This window comes from Plectropomus leopardus, chromosome 21 (genome assembly GCF_008729295.1).
Source record: "Plectropomus leopardus isolate mb chromosome 21, YSFRI_Pleo_2.0, whole genome shotgun sequence".
Classification (NCBI taxonomy): Eukaryota; Metazoa; Chordata; class Actinopteri; order Perciformes; family Serranidae; genus Plectropomus; species Plectropomus leopardus.
The window spans coordinates 13,312,396-13,333,739 of NC_056483.1; the positions used below are offsets into that span (position 1 = coordinate 13,312,396).

The following is a 21,344-nucleotide window of genomic DNA, read 5'->3' on the forward strand; positions in this document are numbered from 1 at the left end:
CAGCCCACCAGACATCATAACACTGTCGGACATGGATATGGTGGAACCCATTACGGATTGGTCATTTTGCTCCATTGCTGCTCAGAGGCAAATGAGGAGTGACGACTCTGCTCCCTGGTGACGGACCCTGAGAGGAAAGCTGGGACATTTAAAATCAAACGCTTCCGCTCTCTATGGTTTGAATGAATAACCGGCATGGATATTGTGGAGGGGGGGTTGCCACATCCTGTGAGACTGACATCGTCCGCACAGGCTTCTTCCTTTAGACTGAGCAATGGATCTGGAAGTCTGGGGGATTGGGTTCAGTGTTCATCCAGCCCACAAAAACCTACCACTTCAACAACTCCCCAAGGTACTTTGATCTTTGGCTCTGCATGCTTATCCATTGGGTTAGAGCAAATGTGAAATGAATCATTGCCAATGAGGTTTTAGAGCAGATTGTCAGCTCTAATATGAGGGTATTATGACCCATATCAGATGAACCACTCCAGGACCGTTGACAGCCTTCCCAGTTTGAGTGTGCCAATATTTGATCATTTTAAGATGTTATATCTGTGTAGCTTGCTCATTTTTAGACTGTAAGGAGAACATTTTGCGTCAAAGTCTGCCTCTTCAAAATACTCATCCCAGATTTATGTTTGACTAAACTTGAGGTGACATGAGTCTGAGGCAGTGTGGTGTTTGAGGTTGGGATAAATCAGCACAAGTAAACATGCGTCAAAGTTATGATCGTGTTACTTACAAGAAATATTCAAGAATAGGAATGCATATGGAGCACCACCCTATCACCACAACCGCCACAGATTTACAGCCGGAAATCCAACAATTTTCTGAGCTAAATTTGACATTTTATGGAATTGCAATTTTTGAGGCACAAAAGCATTGTTGTGTGAAAAGTGATATCAAATATTTAGTGTATTAAGCACCGTACATGTTTTGTTTTGGAGTTGAACAAGCAGATGTCTGAGAGAAAACTGTGGTGGTTGTAATATTTTATTGCAAAATTGACTTTTCCTAACAACCTGAGGTAGGAAAATATATGTAATGCACAGAGAAACAGTGACAAAAATACAATGAATTGCCCTTTATATTGACTGCATCTTAAAGCTGAGAGCTGTTAAAAATATGAGCAAATATATCTGTTGATTAACAATCGCCATTTCTCTACATACTTTATGAAATAAATGTGTTGCATAGTACTTCTTCTCTTCATCAATGTCGAAGGGAAATGAATGGATATGACCTGAAAGCATATTTGGGGTAGCAACATCCAGTTAAAATGCAACGCATGATGAAGTCTGGCACATATGGTTTTGTTTAGAGAATGACAACTCTGAGGGATGAGGGCACTTCCCGACCTGCAGGGAGTTTTAACTAAACCACATTATCTGGAAAAATAACCAAAGACACAAAAGCCATCACACTGTCAATTACAATAATAATACAAAAGAAAAAACATATAGCAGCATACTTTATAAATCATATCGACATAAGCATAATCATACAAAAATAAATGCATTACAATTTGTTCCCCAATCATTAAAAAAGTACAATATGACAAACCTCTCCAGAGCACCAGTAAAAATGTGCCAGACTTAATACAATAAAAATGATATTCATCCATAAGTGCCATTATAATGTTATATCAGAGGATATGTATAATCAGTATTCATACACAGCTATTTGTTAAAAGGGCAAGGTAATGGCACAAAGACAAAACAAGTGTAATGCTATTTACAAAATTTACAACAGACATTCAGAGATATTTACAGTTAATACAATTTCCTGCTAAAGATGACAAATTGAGAACTCAATGCGAGTGAGTACTGACAGTTTCTCATTGTGTATGTGTCAAGTTTTCGTTGCCAGGTTTACACTGTCATGGAGACGACCTCTAACCTCTGGAGTGTAGCAAAGCCAGAAACATTTCAGTCATTGAGTTTGACAACAGGGCTTGATTACCACCTATTCAACAGCCCAAGTGCGCTCTCTGTTTGCTGAAGCCGCCCTCTGGGGCACTCAAATCACAGCGAATACCCGGAACGCCTTCCCTCCAGGAGGGTTTTGAAGGCTGCAGGGGAGAGAGACAGAAGAGGGAGAGTCAGCCTGGGTGCGGCATGTGTCAGATACAGAACATTTCCCAGCCTTTTGCCGAGAGACATCGATGACAAACACACACAAACAGATAGACTTCAGGTTTTTACGGACGGACGTCAATGTGTTGTCTGACACTTTGATGACAGATAGGACACAAACAGATAGAGGTTGAGGCTGCGTGAGAAAACAGATAAACCACCCATTTTTACATAAACACAGGGGACCTTCATGTGTTAATCCAACAGAGACAGACATGTCGTGAAGTTAAAGGAGACAGATAAATGATGGGCAGATACTAACAGACGTCAGGCATCTCTGCAAAGTGACAAAGATAAATGTGGTGGAGAGAGGAAAGGGAAGAGAGGGGGAGGACAGAAAGAGAGAGGGAAGGCCGCAGAATAAATGAGACTGAGTGCATTTGTCCTCTACACGGGGCGTGTTAACAATAGTCATTCTGCAGACCACAGAACAAACTGCAGAACACAAAACAATCCAAAGTTGGTGCAATTTAATATCTCTAAAAAAGTAGAACAGACTATAGAGTATGTGGGTCACTTGAGCTTTAAACAGCGGCTGGTACGGACCTGTAACCTTAATGCTGTTGTAAGGTGGTACAGCATGGATTCAACACATGCTTTATTAGCACCAGTAAAGTCTTTTCATAGGATATGACAAGCTTTACTCTTTGTTAACAGTTGCTTGTTATTCCCTTTCAGTCACCGAGGGCTCATTGTGTAGAAAAGTAATAAACATTTACTTGAGAGTTGTAATGATTATAAAATAATTCACACAGATCGAAGAATTCATTGAAACAGCGCATTGTTCAATATTAGAAAGACATCAAACATTATTACATCTCCTAATTCAAAAAGTCATACCTACTCAGTCTTCTTGATTGACATTTTTACACTCTGCATGTATTTGAATTGGTGTTGTATTGCCTGTCTTAAGCTTCTTAACATTCCAATAGGAACAGTGCAAACCAATGATGTCTCTTGTTTCCTAGTCTGTGTTAGCAGAGTTGTCTACTGTTGCTCCCCCTTCATTTCAGGGTAGTAATGGAGATATAATGGGGTGATATAAGCAAAAATATACCTCTGTGCTGACAATGCAGTGCTCTATTTGCAAACCTACTACATCCTACTGGAGATCCTCCTGTAAGTAGCCTTTGTTTGATGTTGCCTTTGAGTATGAACCTTTCTACACCTAGTATTAGCATGCATCCTTGGTGATCCAATCACAACTGGAAGGCACCATATAAAAGCGTAAATGACCACTTATACGCGTTGTGATTTGATTACTCACAAAATTTGCCAAGGTGGTCTTGGATGCATTTGACCACATATCTTTTGTAGTGTAAACACTAATGTGCCTTGATGCATCCCCATACAGGGATGTAACAGGAAAATATGTCATCACTGCACGATGCGGTGGTTCTTTTGGTGGCAGTGCACTAGTGCTCTGTCACTTTTATGTTGAGTTGGACAAAGTGTTGAGTGACAGTCCATCGTTTGACCCCATGGAAGGAGGTATGTTGGATTCTGCTGACAGTGATGTCTCCAGCCCTTTGAGTGAGGCCATGGAAAGGAAAATTAAAAAAAAACAATAACATCTGTGTTCATATGCTAACATTGTGAAAACTCGTGTACACAGATCCGCAAAAACGCTGAAGTGTGCATGCCAGGCCAGTAGCTGGCGGTGTAACTTTGTAATGAAGAACGTGTTAAGGAAATATTCTCAAATGATCTAAACAGTGGCTAAAGTTTCAGTGATTTGGAACTTGAAAGGGGTCAGATGCCGAAAGTCTGTTGTTTCCCACAATGTGGACCAACTTTTTGTGTATTAGAACAATTAAACGCCCTGTTCCTGGAGACAATGTAGTGGTCATTTTAGATTACAAGTAAGGCTTTCATCTATAAAGCCTAGCCAGATCATTTCATTTTAACAAGGCTCAGGTAACAAGTTTCCAATCCAGACTACTCCACCTAAAGCTACATCAAACTATAATGGTTTTGCAAAAAACCTTGCATCCTTTCTGCATGACCTGATTTTCACTGGTATGCATTCTCCACCATGTGTGGTGAGACAGATAGAAGACTTATTTGAAACACATGTTTTCACAAAAAGAATGTGAAGACGTCTCAGAATCCATTCCTTCTCCATATGCATTTGCGCCAGCCTTATCCAGCTTAAGTAAATTGGTTGGACTGAGCTAAAACTGTCTAAAATGTAACCCTATATTGATCCCCTTTGTGTTAGATGCAGGCAGGATCCCTCTTCTTAATGCGTATGCTTTGAATTTTCACTGCTTTGCATTCTTGTTTGTTTCTTTTCTTTATCTGGGTCACTATATTAAGCCTTAGACCCTTGTCCACAGATTGCCCTTTCGGACTTAGTTCTAAAAAACAAATCTCTCCTAGAACTACATTAAGATGCACTCATCTTCTCTGCACTAATTGCCAAGCAATTAATTATTTTAAACTGAAAGCATGCTAATCACCCTCCCATGTGCACTGCATGAGAGATGTAACGAACTGCCTGCATCTTGAAAAGATTAGGTTCACAAGGGAGGGCAGAGTGGATAAATTTCTCTCTACCTGAGAGTCATTGATTTCTCATTCCTCTTCTTTGAGCCCCAGCAAATTAACCCTTTCACTTCTGTTGTAAAACAGAAAACTGTCCTAGGATCAGTTATCTAGACGAATGCACTTTGATAATTTCCTTCTTTGTTTATTTTTTTAACATTATTTTTATTCCATATTAATGATCTTTTTTTAAAATTAAATACTTTTATGGTCTTATGTATGGAACTATTTCTACCAACATAAGGTGCCACTGTCTTCAGGGTTGTTACAGTAGTGGTGCAAGGTTTTGCCGCATATGTGAAGTTTTTGTTGTATAATTATCCCTGACAGATAAAAGTGTTTATTTTCCCTTAATTTTCTCACACATACTAGTAGCCACTTAGGTGAACTTGACTAGATTATGCATTCCCATACCTCTCTGAAAAAATGCCATTTTGGTATGAAGCAATATAGTGTTTTCGTTTGTCCACTGGCATCACATCGATGTAACCGCCCACATCATTCCTGATGACTCCAGCGTGGACAGCTGCTCGGCATATACTGGACTTCTGCAAAGGTATGCAAGAGGATAAGTAATTTAAGAAATGTCTATTCATTTATGTCTTTAATTTCATGGAAAATATTGGTGACCCTGGTGGTGAATTCAGCTTAAAAAAAGAGACTTACATCAGAGTATATTCTGGTGCCGATTACTCTGGATATGTGAGGATTCTCTTCTAAACAGTTTCTCGGGCAGTATAACCTAAAAATAGAGCAGTTAGACATGGACGTTTGAGCTTTCATGAGGCTGCAGAGCTAAACTCATGCATGGAGACAGACATAAAGTCAGGTTCATACCTTGGACAATGTTTTACAGGCTTTTGGTATGAACACATCTGTGCAACTGTGGCTTCACATGTAATGGCTTTGACTGTAAGAAGGAATTACAATGAGTCAACACACACAGCTCTTAATAAGTAATTTCACACAAAATGTTACTTATCTATAATTAAAGTGTCACACTAATGTCGGACAAACCTGCTACTCTGGAAACGGTGAAGGAATTGGCACTCAGATATTTTCTGTCAAGAGGAAACACAGCATGAGACGTCATTATTTTCTCTTATTGTGAGTTATTTTACAAATCAAATATCATCACTAAATTCACAGTGATGTTTCTATTATTATTGCCGCACCCAAGAGACTGGACTCCGTTCTTGTTGGATTTGATGAAGAAGTCCTTTCTGCCTTGTCTTGTTACATCCATCCATCCTCCGTCATTATCTATGACACCAGCATGTAGCCCAGCTCTGCACACACTGGATTGCTGCAAATAGGACATTATATTAACAACATCATTTACATTGAAGGCCTTTTGCTGACACAGCTGTAGCACTTCAATGTCTCAAGGACACTTTGACAGGACAAACAGCTGTTAATTAGCATAATATTGACTACATCATTTGGATTACTCAGCCTGATGACTCTAACTTGTGTACTCACCATTTCATAGTATACCGTCCCAACTACTTTCCCTGTAGCATCTAGACACCCTGCTGGGCACTCATATCTGTAGAGTATAATGGCAAAAATAAGCTGAAATGAACTGTATATTCCATTTTTTGTTGTTGTTACTGTTTTTTAGATATAGTTCATCGAAACTGTACCTATTACACGGTGTTCCTTTACACTGATCTCGAAGCTTAGTGTCACAGGTCACAAGCTGAGCTGAAAAACAAAAAACATAAAGGCCTTTCAGAGCTTGCACATGTAACAACCTGCATGAATTGGCTGCTCCGATGCAAATGAATGGTTTCAAAAGGCCAGAGTTGAGTGAAACCCAGTGAGGACTACTGTTGTGATGCTTCGAGAACCAAAGAGAAGGATTCCTGCAACAAGGTTCAGGGTGGTCAGCAGTTCTTGAGGAAGCGTCTCATCTTACAAGCACAGGCCCATTTCACTGCAGAGAGGAAGCCATTTAAAAACCGCACAGAGCCCCTCTCACCCTCATCCCCCTCTTAGCCAGCCAAAAGCAAACACACTCTCAAGGGATCATGCTAAAATAGGCCTCCCTTCCCTGCTCCAAAGAGTGACTTGCAATATTAAGTACACTTCAGAAACTGTCAGGGTTAATCAGGGAGATGACAGATAAAGGCTACAGAACATCAAGGCAATTTAAGATAAATTGCAAGCAAAATATTTCCGGTCAAGGCATATTTTTGCTTGTTCAACACAAAATCCTCTGCTTTTGACCCAATTTTTTAAAACCTTTTTTTGTCTTTCAGATCATGTCCTATATTTTTTGCCACTTTGTGCACCTCCCAACCCATTTTGAGATGAAACTCAATCCAGGATAAACAGTTAAATGGCAGCTTACACATCTGCTGTGTGTTGACCACTTCATTCTTGTGCAGGTCCTCTGTGGGGGGCTTGGTGGGGGCTGGGGGGGGGGGGCTGGGGGGCTCGGGCTTGGGGGCCCTGGCCCGGGGCTTCTGTGGAGCGCGGGGGGCCTCCGGCTCAATGAAGTTGTTTTCTTCCGTTTCCTCTTGAGGAGGGTTGGAGCTGTCATCTTCAAGTAAAGTCACAAAAACAGGGTATAGTAAGCATATTTTCCCTCGGGCTTTCTGGCTCTGTCTTTCTCTATTTTCCACACACATACCTTTGTAGCAGAGGTTGTCTTTGCAGCCTCCTCCATAGCTGGGAGGACAGGCAGAGCATGGGGTCCCATGTTTGTAAGGCGAATGCCCCCACCAGTTTCCCCTGTTCAAGTCATATAACAAACAAGGCTTTTGAAAAAGAAAACATGGCTCCTACAGACTGTAAGATTTCAGCAGTCTTATAAGTTTAGTGCAGCTACACTGTGCTACATTGATGTAATAGACTTGGGTAAGACATATGCAGACTGTATGATGACGCCTGCTGATACGCAGGCTACGATACACATATGAACAAATGTCATCAGTGTACACAGCTGTAGTGGTAAGAGAAAAATGAAAAGAAACATGAAACATGAGTCTATTTGTTTTGGAGAGAACTTTTGAAGAGACCTCTGTGGATAATTCAGCTCCTGGTAAAAAACTGCTAAAAACTGAACTCTGAAGGAATTGTAACCAGCAGCTCTGGTTACTGGATACTTGCCACGTGAGGAGATGTTTCAGCTGACTGCAATCTGCAGTTCTCACAGCTAGAGCCCACTTAATCTTACACACTGCTCCTTTAAGTATAACTGATAACCCATTTTTCTTTTCTTGATTTTAAATTCAGCAGCAAATGATTATGAATTCTCTTTCAACCTGTGTGTCAGTCATGCAGCTGTTGAAAGAAAAACCATAACAAATATGCTTACTTTGGTGAATAGTTGCACACAAGATAGACGGCTTTGGCCCAAATCTGTCCCCACACATTCATATTGTAACACATGTTGATGGCGCAGCCGATCCGACTGCTGGTGGCCCACACCAGCTGCAAAAAATGACAAGACAAATCATGAAAAAGCGATTATTAGTTGTTACAATAACTGATGGATTAAGTCTAAAGAGGATGATGGGTGAATAAATGGTATGATCCAGACCTATCTACCTGTGTATAATGAGTACAAACTGGGCCGGAGCATCTGAAGGGGCAATAGGGGTTACACTCCTGAGGGTAAGGGAAGGTGTAGTCTTTCACTTCATCATACCAGGCCTGCACATGGAATGTGGGTGGACGATACCTGGAGAGATGAGTAAGCGTACCTCTGATGACAATGTTCCAAAAAAACCCCAAACAATTCTATTGTCTTGTCTCTTTTGGTGTAGGAGTTGGTATTGTGTGTCAAAGCGGTTTTCTCCTCACTGCAAGTCCTCTTTCTAAGGCTCCTATACAAGGTATACCCATTCAGTTTATTAGGTTTAATTTAAAAAAGATACATGTGAACATTATTCAACTATTTACATTTATAAAACAACTAAGTTTCAAAAAAGGTTCTTTAAAATGTGTTCAGATACAAGCAGCAAGCATGTCACAATTTAAAAGTATAGCCTGGCAATGTGACTGCTGGCAAAGTAATTTATACTACACTCAGCTATACAACATATGCATTTACCATCTGCAGTTAGCACCCATTGGTAACCACAGCAATGTAAACACATCTGCTGCCATTAAGCTGCTCACTGGCAATCAAACATTTGTGCTCTCTAAATTAATTGCAGTGACCGAGGGCTGACACTGATTCGGCACCAGGTGTTGCCAGTTAATCTGATTAGAATCAAGCGGACATCTTGACTGTGAAGTGATATGATTAGATGTGGAACAAGAGACTCTTATGTGAAGCGGTGCTGTTTTCAGACGCTCTGTGGGGGACTGAGTGAACAAATGAACAAACAAATGAACACAAGTCACAGCAAATTTATATTAATATGTCCTCTGCATAAAGATGTTAGTGCTGGGACTTACTGAAATGCTATGTACAATGTGGATGTAATGCATTTTAGGGTGTCATATAAACAGTGCACCTAACAATCATGCTTGCTAGCAGTTGTGCAAATCTAAAGATAGCAACACATTCTTTTTAATCGCACATAATTTGAAAAACATTGAAATGACAAGTTTTATGGGGAGTGTAACAAGTGGATTTAATGCATTTTCAGTGTTGAATTGGTCTTGGAGGCTGTCCTGGCCAACCTCAGCAGTCAGCTGGCTGACATGGGCCGGTTGTCAGCTTGATCTAATTCACCTGGGCATTCCAGGCTATAAAAGCTGGTCCATGTGCATAATCAGTCTCTCCTTTCCTTACAGCTGGTATCCACCTGTATCATTGTCTTTTGGTTTTGCACCCTCCGTACCTACACAGCACACATGCCACATCTACACGTTGCTTGACGTGTTGATAGTGCTGATCTACACACACATTTTTCATTTAAGTTAACCTTTCTGTGTTTATCTCTGCGTGAAATCCCGCCTTTTCACATTCCCTGATCCAGTTTGTTTATTCATTTGAATTCATAAACGGTAGAACTTGGAACTTGGCAAATGCTGCTGAAAAAAAGCTTGACCAGTTTAAGATGGTTAAGCTGCTTGACCAGCTTAAGGTATGTTTTCACATCATTTTTGATGGTTTAGTTGGTAATACTAGCTTGAGATGGTCACTGTAGCTGGTTTCAGCAAAGCTATTTTTACTCACAACCTTTGAAAAAAAATCAAACTCTACAGAAAGTCTGTACTAAATTATTGTTTACCTTCCCCAGTGTGCTCCCAGGTTCTGTCCAATCTGTGGCAGTAAACCGGCAGGACCATGCTCCCACAGACAGGTCTCTGCCCACTCCTCCGCTGTACGCTCCAACTCTGTGTCCCATACCTGCGCAGGAGACGAGATGGAAAAACGGTAAGAAGTTGTTTTCTAAATTATATTTGAAAAGAAGTGGAAATAAACTGACCCAGTACAATGCAAAGCCGCTTATATTGCTACTAATGGGTGATAAGATACAGTAATGTCAGGTCAAAGAATGTAAAACTGGAAATATTCATGGTTTGTTCAGCTGTTAATGATGTGAGGATGTATTAAAACACACACTGAACAAGGATTACTTATCATATGTCATGATAAGTAATGGGGACTAGGAGCTGCTACGGCTAAGTAACTGTGCTAATCTCTAAACTAAGTGCAGCAGCATGTTGATGTGTTGCTGCTGCTGTATAAAGAGCTTTTTGACTCTCTTATTGCTGCACAGCTGACTTTCCCCAGATGGGTTTTCCCTGTAGGATCGGGTGTTATTCAAAAAATGCAAAAGCTGTTTTTCCTTAAGTAATACCTTCCATATGTCTCTGGTGAGATGTCTGGGTGCAAGCTTTTGTTTCTCTCTGGATTGCCCTCTCAGTTAAGTTTGGCTCTGGTTGGATACTGTGGGATCATATTCCCATTCTGGGGTTTTCTGGGAATGCAGAGAGTGTCCTTCCTCTCTGCTGACCTACATTTTACCATAAAAAAAGTTAGAATAACACCAGCTGTAATTCCTCTGAAGGACACTGTGTGTTCCTTTAATTGCACACCTTCACTTTCACCTTCAGTGTGAGGATATCTAACAGGTTTCTACGAGAAAGTGAATTAGTTTGCGTGTGTGTGTGTGTGTGTGCGCGCGCGCGCAAGTGTGTGCGTTAGCATTAGTCTACAAGCGGAGGTGTCAGAAGTTTTCCCATTTCACACATTGGGCCCTGGAAGTCATAGCTTACCCTCACTGAAATCTCATCTAATAACAGACACTAAAATAACTCCCCCGCTTCCACCACCGCCTCCTCCATCGTCCGTCACCCACTTCCAGTCCCACCAGAAACAACTGCTGTTCTCTGCATTATTCCCGAAACACACACCTACCTAACAACAGGATGTCTGGCAGTGCTGCAAATTAACTCTTAACTGAGCACTTTTTTCAACTCTTTCTGGTAATCCAGCAAGCTGCTGAGATGACCTATTTGTTTAAATAAACAAGGTAACATTGGCGGACTCTTCTGTATCAGATTTCAACCTTGATTCCTTGTAGAAATGTTACATAACTGACATATAGAACAAATAAACTGTCGGAGGTGTGGAGTATATTTTTCATTCATCTCAACATGTGCAAAGTGGGGGCCTATCAGTGTTACAACAACCCCATTTGTACCACCTGTGGTCTGTCTTGCACACTCAGGCCAAATGATGACTGACAGAGCCAGGGCTAAACAGGACTGAGAAATTGTTTACCTGAAATTCTATCTCAGCTCACAAATGACCTCTGTTGGCAGTGAACTGCAAATAAATGTCTGTATTGTCATATCTTGTATCCCTTTTTGCAACTATAATGGCTTATGATGCCAAAACAAAAACATTGAAGAGATTTAAGCCCAGTCATCATCAGCAGTGGAAGAATGCAGATGGGAGCCATTCGCTTTCTATCTGAGTCATTTTCCCCTTCGATTTTCTCGACGAGTGACCTCCTTGCACAAAAATAATCAATGTTTACACTGATAAGCAGAGTGAAACACATTGCATTGAGCTGTGGTAACAACCGAACGATCTGCAAACCGCAGCATACAGGACGTTCTGTGCTTGAGCAGGGTCAAGACGATGTTTTAGACCATTAATGGATGGTTATGGGTCTGAAAATGTTTAGCTGTGGCCACAAGTACAGTAGGTTTTTAGCCAAAACCAGTGACAAGCTAGAAGTTACAACCATGACCAAAACTCTCTCCATTGTCTTTGGGGGGGGGGGGCTGATTGCAGTTTCTGATTTGTGATGCTCTTGTCTTAAACAATGATAAATACAAGCATCACCTTTCCAGCTGAGGAATTCATTCCATCGTCCTCAAACGTGCAGAGAAAGCAGTGTTGACCGAAACACATATTTTTCAGCTGTTGTATCTGGTGCAGGGCGCAGCCAGCTTGTCAAACTGCTGTTGTTTGCACAGTTAGCCCAGCAGGGGAGGCCTCATAACCAAGAACCCCCCTCCGCCCCACACCACCCACCCTGACCACACTTCTGCTGGGGCCCGTAAAGAAAAACACCTCCACGGCTTAAGTCTTTCAGCACAGTGCTGTAGCATTGTGTATTTCGCTTAACACTTCATTTGCGGCCAGGTTTTTTGGAGGGTGGGGGGTTCTCTTCTTGGTCATCTGGTTGCATTCCAAAGGGTAAAGAGGTGGACTTCCTTTGTAAGTTTGGGTTTCCTGTTTGTAATCAATGGTGCATGCAGAGAAATAAAAAAACGAGGGGAATGACATGGGAATTTGAAAAAGTTAAGTTAAGGAAAAGTAGATAGAAAAAATAAACTTGACAGAGAATAGAGGAGGAAGAATCAATACGATGATGTCACTAAGAAGATGGGGAGGCCAATGGTTAATTGATCAATAGTAAAACTGCCTTCCCAAACCACTACACTGTAAAATCTGCCAAGTTGATCTTACTTTAAAAAAAATCAAGGAAATCTATTGTCTTGAAAAAATGTACGAAATACAACTATAAATCTTGATTTATGTTTACTTTATAACTTTATATAAGTTACTTAATATTGTGAAGTTGTTGCAACGAAAATGACAAATTTCATTAAAGCAATCTTTCCAAGTGTTAGCACCTTCAGTAAACCAAGTATACTGTGCTTTATATCCGTATTCTGCTGGTTCAAACTATCATATTTGTATTTTCTTAAACATTTTAACAAAACAGAACTTGCAGATCTCCTAAGTACACCTTCGGCGAAATCCAATTTGTCAGGATCAAGTTAGACAGACTAAATTGATTTACTAACACTCAAGAAGACCAATAAAATAATATTAGTATATGAAAAAAATGACACATAAGAGAGGGAGAGATGCTTGGTGACAATAATAACAATCACATAATATATAACAATGGTAATAGACATATGAATATTTATAAATGTAGCTTATGATTGTATGTATATTACAATATTTAATGCAGTGCATTCTACTTACATCAGAGGTCCTGGGCCTAACCATTGTCTCCCATTAACAACTTATAACAGGAGCAAAGTCCGACCAGAGCAGCACAGCCAGTTTGACTTGAACAGGAAGCTGTCTCACGTACTGGGCATCATAAGTGAGAGAGACATTCGATTGGGTCGGATTTTGGTAGACTGCGTCTTCATTATTGCTCATATTTTGCTGGAATTTGCTGATTTGATCTACATGTGTTTTGCATCTCTGAAAAGATTTACCACAATGTGCCAGGCAGGCTATTTAAATACTGATCACTTTAAACCCTTTGCCTCGCAATCTTCGTGGTCACATCTTATTGCTTCTTCTTCTATTCTCTGCCAAGTTTATTTTTTCATGTATCTACTTTTCTTCACTTGTGCTCCAGTGTTGGTTAAAGGTGATGTTGTTGCAGGCCATTCGTTTGCATTTAGAGCAAAGCTCTGTTTACATTCCTTTACATCAAGCAGGTTCGGTACGAGCACTGCACTCCTATACAATTACATCTTGTCTACTGTTCCTGGACAGGTTAAGGTTGGTGCAGGTGAGGCCCAGAGAGTGTCCAGCTTTGGGACTTTAGGGTGGCATCTCTGCTATTTTGGGATGGCATTGTCCTTTTGGCTTCACTGGAGTGTGACCTTGGATGCAGTCTGGAGCTCTGGAGCTACAGTATGTTAGTTTGGAGAACCCTGGGGTGGAGGTGTAAACATTTAGGGCTCAGTCCACACCTATGACAGTCAGGGGACATGCTCCCCCATAGAGATTTTTTACTATTTACAGCTATTTTATAAATCATTTGAGATCACAGAATCCTAAAAATATGTGTATCATTTGAGAAAAACATGATGTTGACAAAGAAAAAAACATCCTGTAAAGCCTTCATCCCATTTTTGCATTTTATTGTTTTCCAGCTGTCTTCATCACTTTAAATCTCAACACAACAGCTATTTAGGATTACTAATTTTCACCCCTGCCACATAAAAATAGGCAAATACTATTTTAAATTGCATAACATAGGTAGGGTAGGAATTCAGCATAAACAGCATTACTCATCTTGAAACCTATTTTTGTTATACTGCAGAGTTCACAAAATGAATGTTAGCTGACAAATCCATGCCACATTAATCTGAGCTGCTATAATTGCAAATCAAGGATCCCAAACAATGCCAAGTAAATGTCTCCAGTACTCTAAATTCAATATTAGGCCAACAAACAAATTATATTAGATTCCTTTTGAGAGTAGCATAGTAGGAAAAACAACAATGGCACATATCATCTGAATGGCACAAAGTTAAAGGCATCTTAAAAACCTTAAAGATTCAGGGCTTTTGAGAAAACATTCGGGACTGGAGCTCCAGAGGCTACTCCACCTCCTCTGCCACTGAGGACCTGCATTTTTTCCCATATTGTTCACAATAATACTGCTATAATTTCTGTTATGATATGAAAAAGTCACATTGTGATATTGGCAATATTTCAACTTGTTGATGTAATGACATCGGACGGTTACCCACAGCACCAATACGCATGGCTCCACTGTGGAAGTTTGTTCGTTTTTTTGCTGTACTATTTATATTTTAAAACTACTTTTTTGTTGAAACTGTATATTATAGAAATTAACAAAATATTTTTCAGTATTTCGTCATATCATCAAGAATATTGTTATCGCAAAAATGCCCTTAAATATCATGATAATATTTTAGGGGTATGTTTTGAGCACTTGTTTTGGATGCCGCCCCGGGCCCCTTTTTTCCTGGGCGTAGCCAGCTGAGTCAAACCCAAGACACACAAAAGAGATTGTCCTGTGAGCTCTGAGGAAATCTGCAGTAAAACAAACTGCATAAAGTTGCCACTGGTGTCTGATAATTTCTTTAAAATGAATGTACTTGGCAATTTTATTAATCTAAACCACTTTTTCCTGACACTGAAGCTGTCTGGTTCACATGCTTGTACACATTACCATAATTAAACATCTTGGGTAAAGTTAATTCAAGGCTAATTTATGCATCTAGACCCTAATTATTGTCTGATTGGACAGCCACATTATCCAACAATAAATTAAAATGGCCAACGCTTGCAGCAACAACTCTGACTCAGCCTGCAACAGAAAACTGTCAATACAGCTTTATCTTAAACCACTAACATCGCCGCCACCTCAGACCTGAGCGCAGCCCGGCAAAGCCAAGTTAAACATCAAGGCAGGTGGGGCGCTTTCTCCCAAGATGCCATCTGTTTGTCTTGCCGAGCTTCAAACACTGACACTCGTCTGTTTATACCTGTGGGTCAACATTTGAGTGAGAGGCAGAACCGCTGCGCCCCCCCCTCCTTCTGAAGGCGCATTGAAGCTTTGTGGATCGCTACGGAGTGTGAATGCTTATCCGGGGAATTCTTTGGGCCTCTGTGTTGGATAATGACAGAATGGGAACGGAGCCACAGGGATAAGGCAGAGGGAGGCAGAGAGAGAGAGAGAGAGCGAGGGGGCAGGAAAAGGAAACAGATGAAGAGAGGAGGAAAGAGGGGAGGGATTTGAATTGATGTTATCTCTGAGTCTCTGTGATGATTGCCACAGAGGGTCACCCGGGTTATGGTTTAATACAATGGCAGACAATAACAGCGCTGATGGGCAAATGGCCATGTATATGCGCTTGCTCAGATATGTGTATGTGTGGTGTGTGTGTGTGTGTGTGCATCTGCATGCATGAGTGTGTAGGGAGAGCAGAAGAGCATGTCTATGAAGTCTTCCAGTACAGTGAAGCTGTGAGGTTTCTGAAAGGTGACAGCAGTTCAACACAGACAGAGGGAAAATCTGAGAAATATGGAGCCCCTTTCAAAATACAGCACAGAAAATCACTGAAAATCCACTTTACATGTGACCTGAACACTTCCTCGCCTGAAAGATATCGACATCTGCAAGACTGCAAACAAGATTTCAGAATGATCCTTACAAGTCATTGTCTCTTGCCCTTCCAAATGTCTCCATCTTTCTTTTACTCCTTCTCATTCTCTTTTCAATTATTTTCACACCTTTCTTATTCTGTACCTGCCTCTCGTTTCTCTCCTTAATCATTTTTACACCTCTGTTTTTATTTACCTACCGTATTCTTTCCTAGCGTTCACTCTCTTTCTCTCACCTCATGTCCTCTTGTTGCATGCCTCTCCATATTTCACCCCTGGGTGCCCCTGGAGCTTAAAAAAAAAGTCCAGCCAACTGTAACAGGAGACAGTAGAAAGGAGCTGTGTGCTGCTGGCTCAGCATTTCTCCACTAGAGTGTGCCTCAACCAGAAGCCTGCCAGGCAGAGTGCTGCTTTCACACACGTACACACACATACACACAAGGGGTCCTCAAGTCCAACCTCTCAATTATACAATTACACAGTCCAGCAATTGCCCCCAGCAGGAACTGTTTATTTGCCTTTACCACCGAATAATACTGCCTTTTGTTCTGTAGCTCTTTAAGTGGCGATGAAAGGACGATAAAACCTCATTACTTTCTGCACACTGTATTGATTTTTAACCTTCTAAGTGCTGTTGGTGGCAACGCACTGTGGCGATGAAGCAGCGCCTACACATGTAGTGTATTTGGAAAAGGCTTTCACAAGGTGTGGTGTGCATGTGTGTGTGCACATGTTTAGTGGGGGGTAGACAGCTGGTAAAACAAGCCGCGGTGCCGTGCTCTGATTCTAATTGCGCTGTGAAAAGTGATCTGGCACTGTACACACACGTGATGGCCAATGGATAAAGTCAAACAAATCTCTGAGCATGAGTTTTAAAAAAAAACGCAGTAGTAATGTGATCATTGGCAAGTTGGTGGAATTCTTTTCTTCTGGCAAAACAACCAAAGTCACATGGGTGCAGACTTGCGTGTGTGTTGGGGGGGCGGGAGGGGGCTCATGTGTGAAGGTGCTTAGATGCTGGCATGCTGCTTGTGTGAGAGCCAAGAGGGACAAGTGCCAGGCGGTCTGGTGACTGGGTCAGGTCACTAAGCTATATGGTCGACAAGTGTGCAAGACTCTTAGGGAGTTCAGAACAGGGTCAAAACATTTTAATACATAACTGCTTGAGGTATAAGTGCATGAGAATCTTAACAGACAAAAATCCTCCATCCTTCCACCTACCATGTGCTCCATGTTGGAAGCTGGAGGGTAAACCTGGCCTCTGAGCTTGTTGTGAAGGTCCAAGATGAGCTGAGCATCACTGTCGGTTATGGCTCTCTTCCCCCTCTGTTTGGCCTCCCACCAGTCCCCCTCCTCATCCAGATACTTGTCCAGAATCTGCCCCCAGCCTGTGGAGTTTGGAAGCATCACCATGGAGGTGGCCGTCTGGAGCAGCAGAAGCAGGGACACACCCCTCAGCCAGCACAGAGATACACGCCTCATCCTGGAGATAGTGATGGTGATGATCCTCTAAAACTCAGGCGAGGTGGATGGGGTGAAATGGGGAGCGAGCCAAGCACAGAAAGACACTCTTCTCCGTCTACAGTGTGAGCTGGCAAAAGAGCCGAGAGGAGAGAGCAAAACAGGATTATTGGACGGATTGAAACTGGTGTTCTGTATCAAATTTGCTGAATAACTTGGGTCAATATTGAACTTGGTGAGGACAGCGCATTGGCTTGCAGACACTTGGTTTGGTGCAGTGCCACAGGTAACCTCATGGAGTTCACTGGGGGAAAGCTGGCAGACTGGGAATGACTAGTGAGAGTGTGGATTAAAGAAATCACTACTGGTGTTGAGCTTCCTTGATTTTACAACTTTTTTCCTAAATAAAAAACAAGTTAAGACAAGCTTGGGAGCTGTTCAAAATAAATCTCAAATCATATTAAGCAGTACAGCTGTAATAGAAGGGTGTAGAATGATGCATAAAGTAGTTAATGCATTCACAATATTGTATCTATACATATATTTTCAGCTGAACTTTTTGGTATGCATGCTGCAGTGCTGATAGAAGCTGATATAACATGCCAATACCTAATGGAAAACGTGAAGAGTAATGCATATTGAAATAGAAATGGAGTGTTGTGATTTAATGTAGACTTTGGAAATAATTTACCTTTAATGAATTGGAATGCAGCCCGCTTCTTGAGCTCTTGACAGAGATCTGGCTGGGAGAAAACTTCAGCAGCAAGAAGAGGAAGAAGAGAAAAAAAAGTTCGCCTTCAAAGTAAGTTGCAGAGCTCAGGTGGCGCGGTGATGACTGTCGCTGGCTGCCATATGACATAAATCAAAGATGTGGTGTGGTCGCTTCACTCCGTTTTGAGAAAAGAGAGAGTGGGTCTTTCTTCTTTCGGGATTCTTGCACGAAAGCCGCTAAAGCATCACTTATCCACATTTTATCCTCAACTTGGCTGCGCTTCGAGAGTGCCGCCCCTGACCACGCCTCTCCAAAAAGTTGGAAACGGCCCACTCGATCATGCCAAGACCTCTGTGCGCGTCCGCGGTCGTGCGTGTATATACTAAAGGCAGAATTTTTTTTCTCCATTGTTGTACACGTTAACCTCTGAAACGCACAGAAAGTCTCTTTTCCAATATAAAAACAGACTCTGTCATGTCCCTGCAGACACTTCTTTCTCAAAAGTGATTTTATGATGACTTTACTGCACCCATTGGCATTATACATTATTGTAGTTGTTATACATATTTTTGTGGTTTTGAGTCTCCTACTGGTTGTTTTGTGTCTCTTTATAGTCATTTGAGCTATTTCACGAATCTGTGAGGTAGTTTTTTTTTTCCTTTTTGTCACCTTGTACTCAATTTGTGACTTTAAGTGGCTGTTTAGTGTCTTTTGGGGGTCAATTTTTGTAACTTTGTGCCATTTTTGCAGTTGTTTGAGTGTCTTTGAGCTAATTTTGTATCTGTTTTTTGGCCGTTTGGTCACTTTGTAGTGATGTAGTGACTCACTGCTTAGTGTGTCTTTGTAGTCAATTTGTGCCTCTTCATGGCTGCATTGGTTTCTTTGAGCTAGTTGGAAATTTGATGGGGGGGTTTATGCAGTCATTTTGTGACTCCCCGTGGTTGTTCAGTGTCTCTTTGTAGGTAATGTGTGTCTCTGTGGTTATTTGGGTCATTTTTGTAGAGCTAATTTTGTATATTTTTTTAGGTAATATTTTCATTGTCTACAGGTTGTTTTTTCACTTTGTTGTCATTTTGTGACTTGCTGTGGTTGTTAAGCATCTTTTTGTAGTCATTTGGGTTTCTTAGATACAATTTGGTTTCTCCTTGTAGAGGTTCTATGTCTCTTTGTGATTGTTTTGCTTGTTTTTGTAGTTATTTTGTGGTTCTTTGCAGTTTGTTCGCATTTTGTTGTGGTCACTTTGAGTCTACCTCTGGACAGTACGTGTGAATTTAAATGACATTTTGCAGGCAAAGACCAGAAGCACCCCAACACTTGGATGACACTTTAGTAGTCCATCCATGGGTATTGATTATGGTACTAAATCTTCAATATGTCTCTATAATCTGAGAAGAGATAGAAAACTGAGATGAGATTTGTATCTTATATTTAGTTTCTGTTAGTTTCTTCGGCAATGGCTCATCTTCAAAGCAGTAACATGCACTTAAAGGTTGTTGACTGACTGATGCCCTCTTACCTGCTAAATGCTTTGGTCAAAAATACATTAATTCAAACCAGATCTTCCTCCTTTGTGGAGCCTGCCAGCAAAAGCGGCCCCATCCTCCCGGGGTCTAACTGTTCACAGGTGACTCTTTTGGGGGGATTATAACACAAACCAACTCTCTGTTAATTCCAAACTCCCAACTTGTCGTCACTATTTCCCCTCCCGCCACAACACAGTGCAAATTCCATAATGGAAACAGGCAGGTTTTGTCTTTTGTCATCTGGTCATTTTCACTGGTAGCTGTGGCACATGTGGAAACAGTAGCTAATCACCAGGCCTCTGTGTGTGTGTTTGCCCCCTGTACAGACTTATTTTCCACAAGGGGAGACACAATCTTCTAGTATTTTAACTGACAAACATAATAAACCATATGCTGGCCAAGCAGACCATGTGCAATGCTTTTCTCTGTCTTTTTCAGTAAATCCCCTTGTTTCCATGACTCCCTAATGTTTTCATGCCTTGTTTTGGCCTGTTGCCCTCACCCATCAGGTGAGTCAGGGACTGAATGAACGGTTCTGTCACTGATGTATGGATATAGAGTTGAGCTTTGGGATTCATAATCTGTGCCACATTTCAGTTTCAATGTGGTCACTGTAAGCTGGGGGACATGTCAATTGGTATATTGTAGAGTGAAAGGATAGGACATGCTTTTGTTTTTAAATAGTGTACATTTTTAAGAATCCTCCAGTCTGTTGTGGAAAAAGCAAGCATTTCAGTTGAAGTACCAATACCACAATGTTAAACTACTCTGCAGCAAGTAAAAGTCATACATTCAAAATCTTTCTTGAGCAAAACTTTAGAGTAATTATCAGCAAAATGTGAATATCAAAAACAGAAGTTCTTGTCCGGCAGATAATGATGACTATGACTGATATATTGTCATATATCAGTATTGGGCTGTTAGTACTGATGCATGGATGCATAAGTACCATTTAATGTCGTAGTTCGTCAAGATTGAACTAGTTTTATTTATCATTTACAGTTAGTTAAGTCCAGTGGTTCCCAACCTAAGGGTTGGACCCCCTCTTCTGGGTCGCAAGATAAATCTAAGGAGCCCTGAGATGATTAATCTGATATGGAAGAAGAAAAAATAGATTTCTGATAGTGGCTGTTTAATTCATATTCACATTTTGGACAATTCTCTAGCCATTTTTAATAACTGACTGAAGGGTTGGTACCAAATTTTTGTGATGATGACGTCCCAATATTAGTGGTAACCACCATAATGCTGGGTTCACACTGGATATGGAAGCGCCCTGATTTGATGATTTTCTCGCAGCAGCCCATCAGCAGTCGCCTGGCCGCTCACACCAGGAGTGTATTTTTCTGCCCAGGTCAGCTGCGATTCTCTGTTTCCACTGCTTTGTAATCACACAGAAAGCTCTGTCCTTGTCTTGCTGTCCCTGCTTGTTTCTGTGTTGCATACAAAACATTTATTATCAAACAACCTGAGAAGTATGGAGGGAAAATGTGTCTTTTGTGGAATTGCAATAACTCATAGATATCTAAACTCTCATGCGCTGACTTGTTTGTAAAGAATCACAAGCCATAGAGGTTGGTAACCACTGGTTTAATCTTTAATAATGCATTGTATCTTAGAAGCTCATTATATGTATTAATGTAAAATCT

General features: G+C 41.0%; 1 protein-coding gene across 1 annotated transcript; it reads right to left on the reverse strand.

Moving 5' to 3' along the window:
- Nucleotides 1-985: 985 nt before the first annotated feature.
- On the reverse strand, nt 986-18,376 carry crispld1a (cysteine-rich secretory protein LCCL domain containing 1a). The gene is made up of 15 exons (XM_042510561.1): nt 18,152-18,376; nt 17,221-17,590; nt 9,878-9,996; nt 8,241-8,373; nt 8,008-8,123; nt 7,321-7,421; nt 7,039-7,230; nt 6,329-6,389; nt 6,165-6,231; nt 5,858-5,988; nt 5,700-5,743; nt 5,520-5,592; nt 5,349-5,424; nt 5,097-5,230; nt 986-2,071 (listed from the first exon to the last, which is right to left on the reverse strand). The coding sequence occupies exons 2-15, from the start codon at nt 17,479-17,481 to the stop codon at nt 2,020-2,022; spliced, it is 1,560 nt and encodes a 519-aa protein (XP_042366495.1). The 5' UTR covers nt 17,482-17,590; nt 18,152-18,376; the 3' UTR covers nt 986-2,019.
- Nucleotides 18,377-21,344: the final 2,968 nt, after the last annotated feature.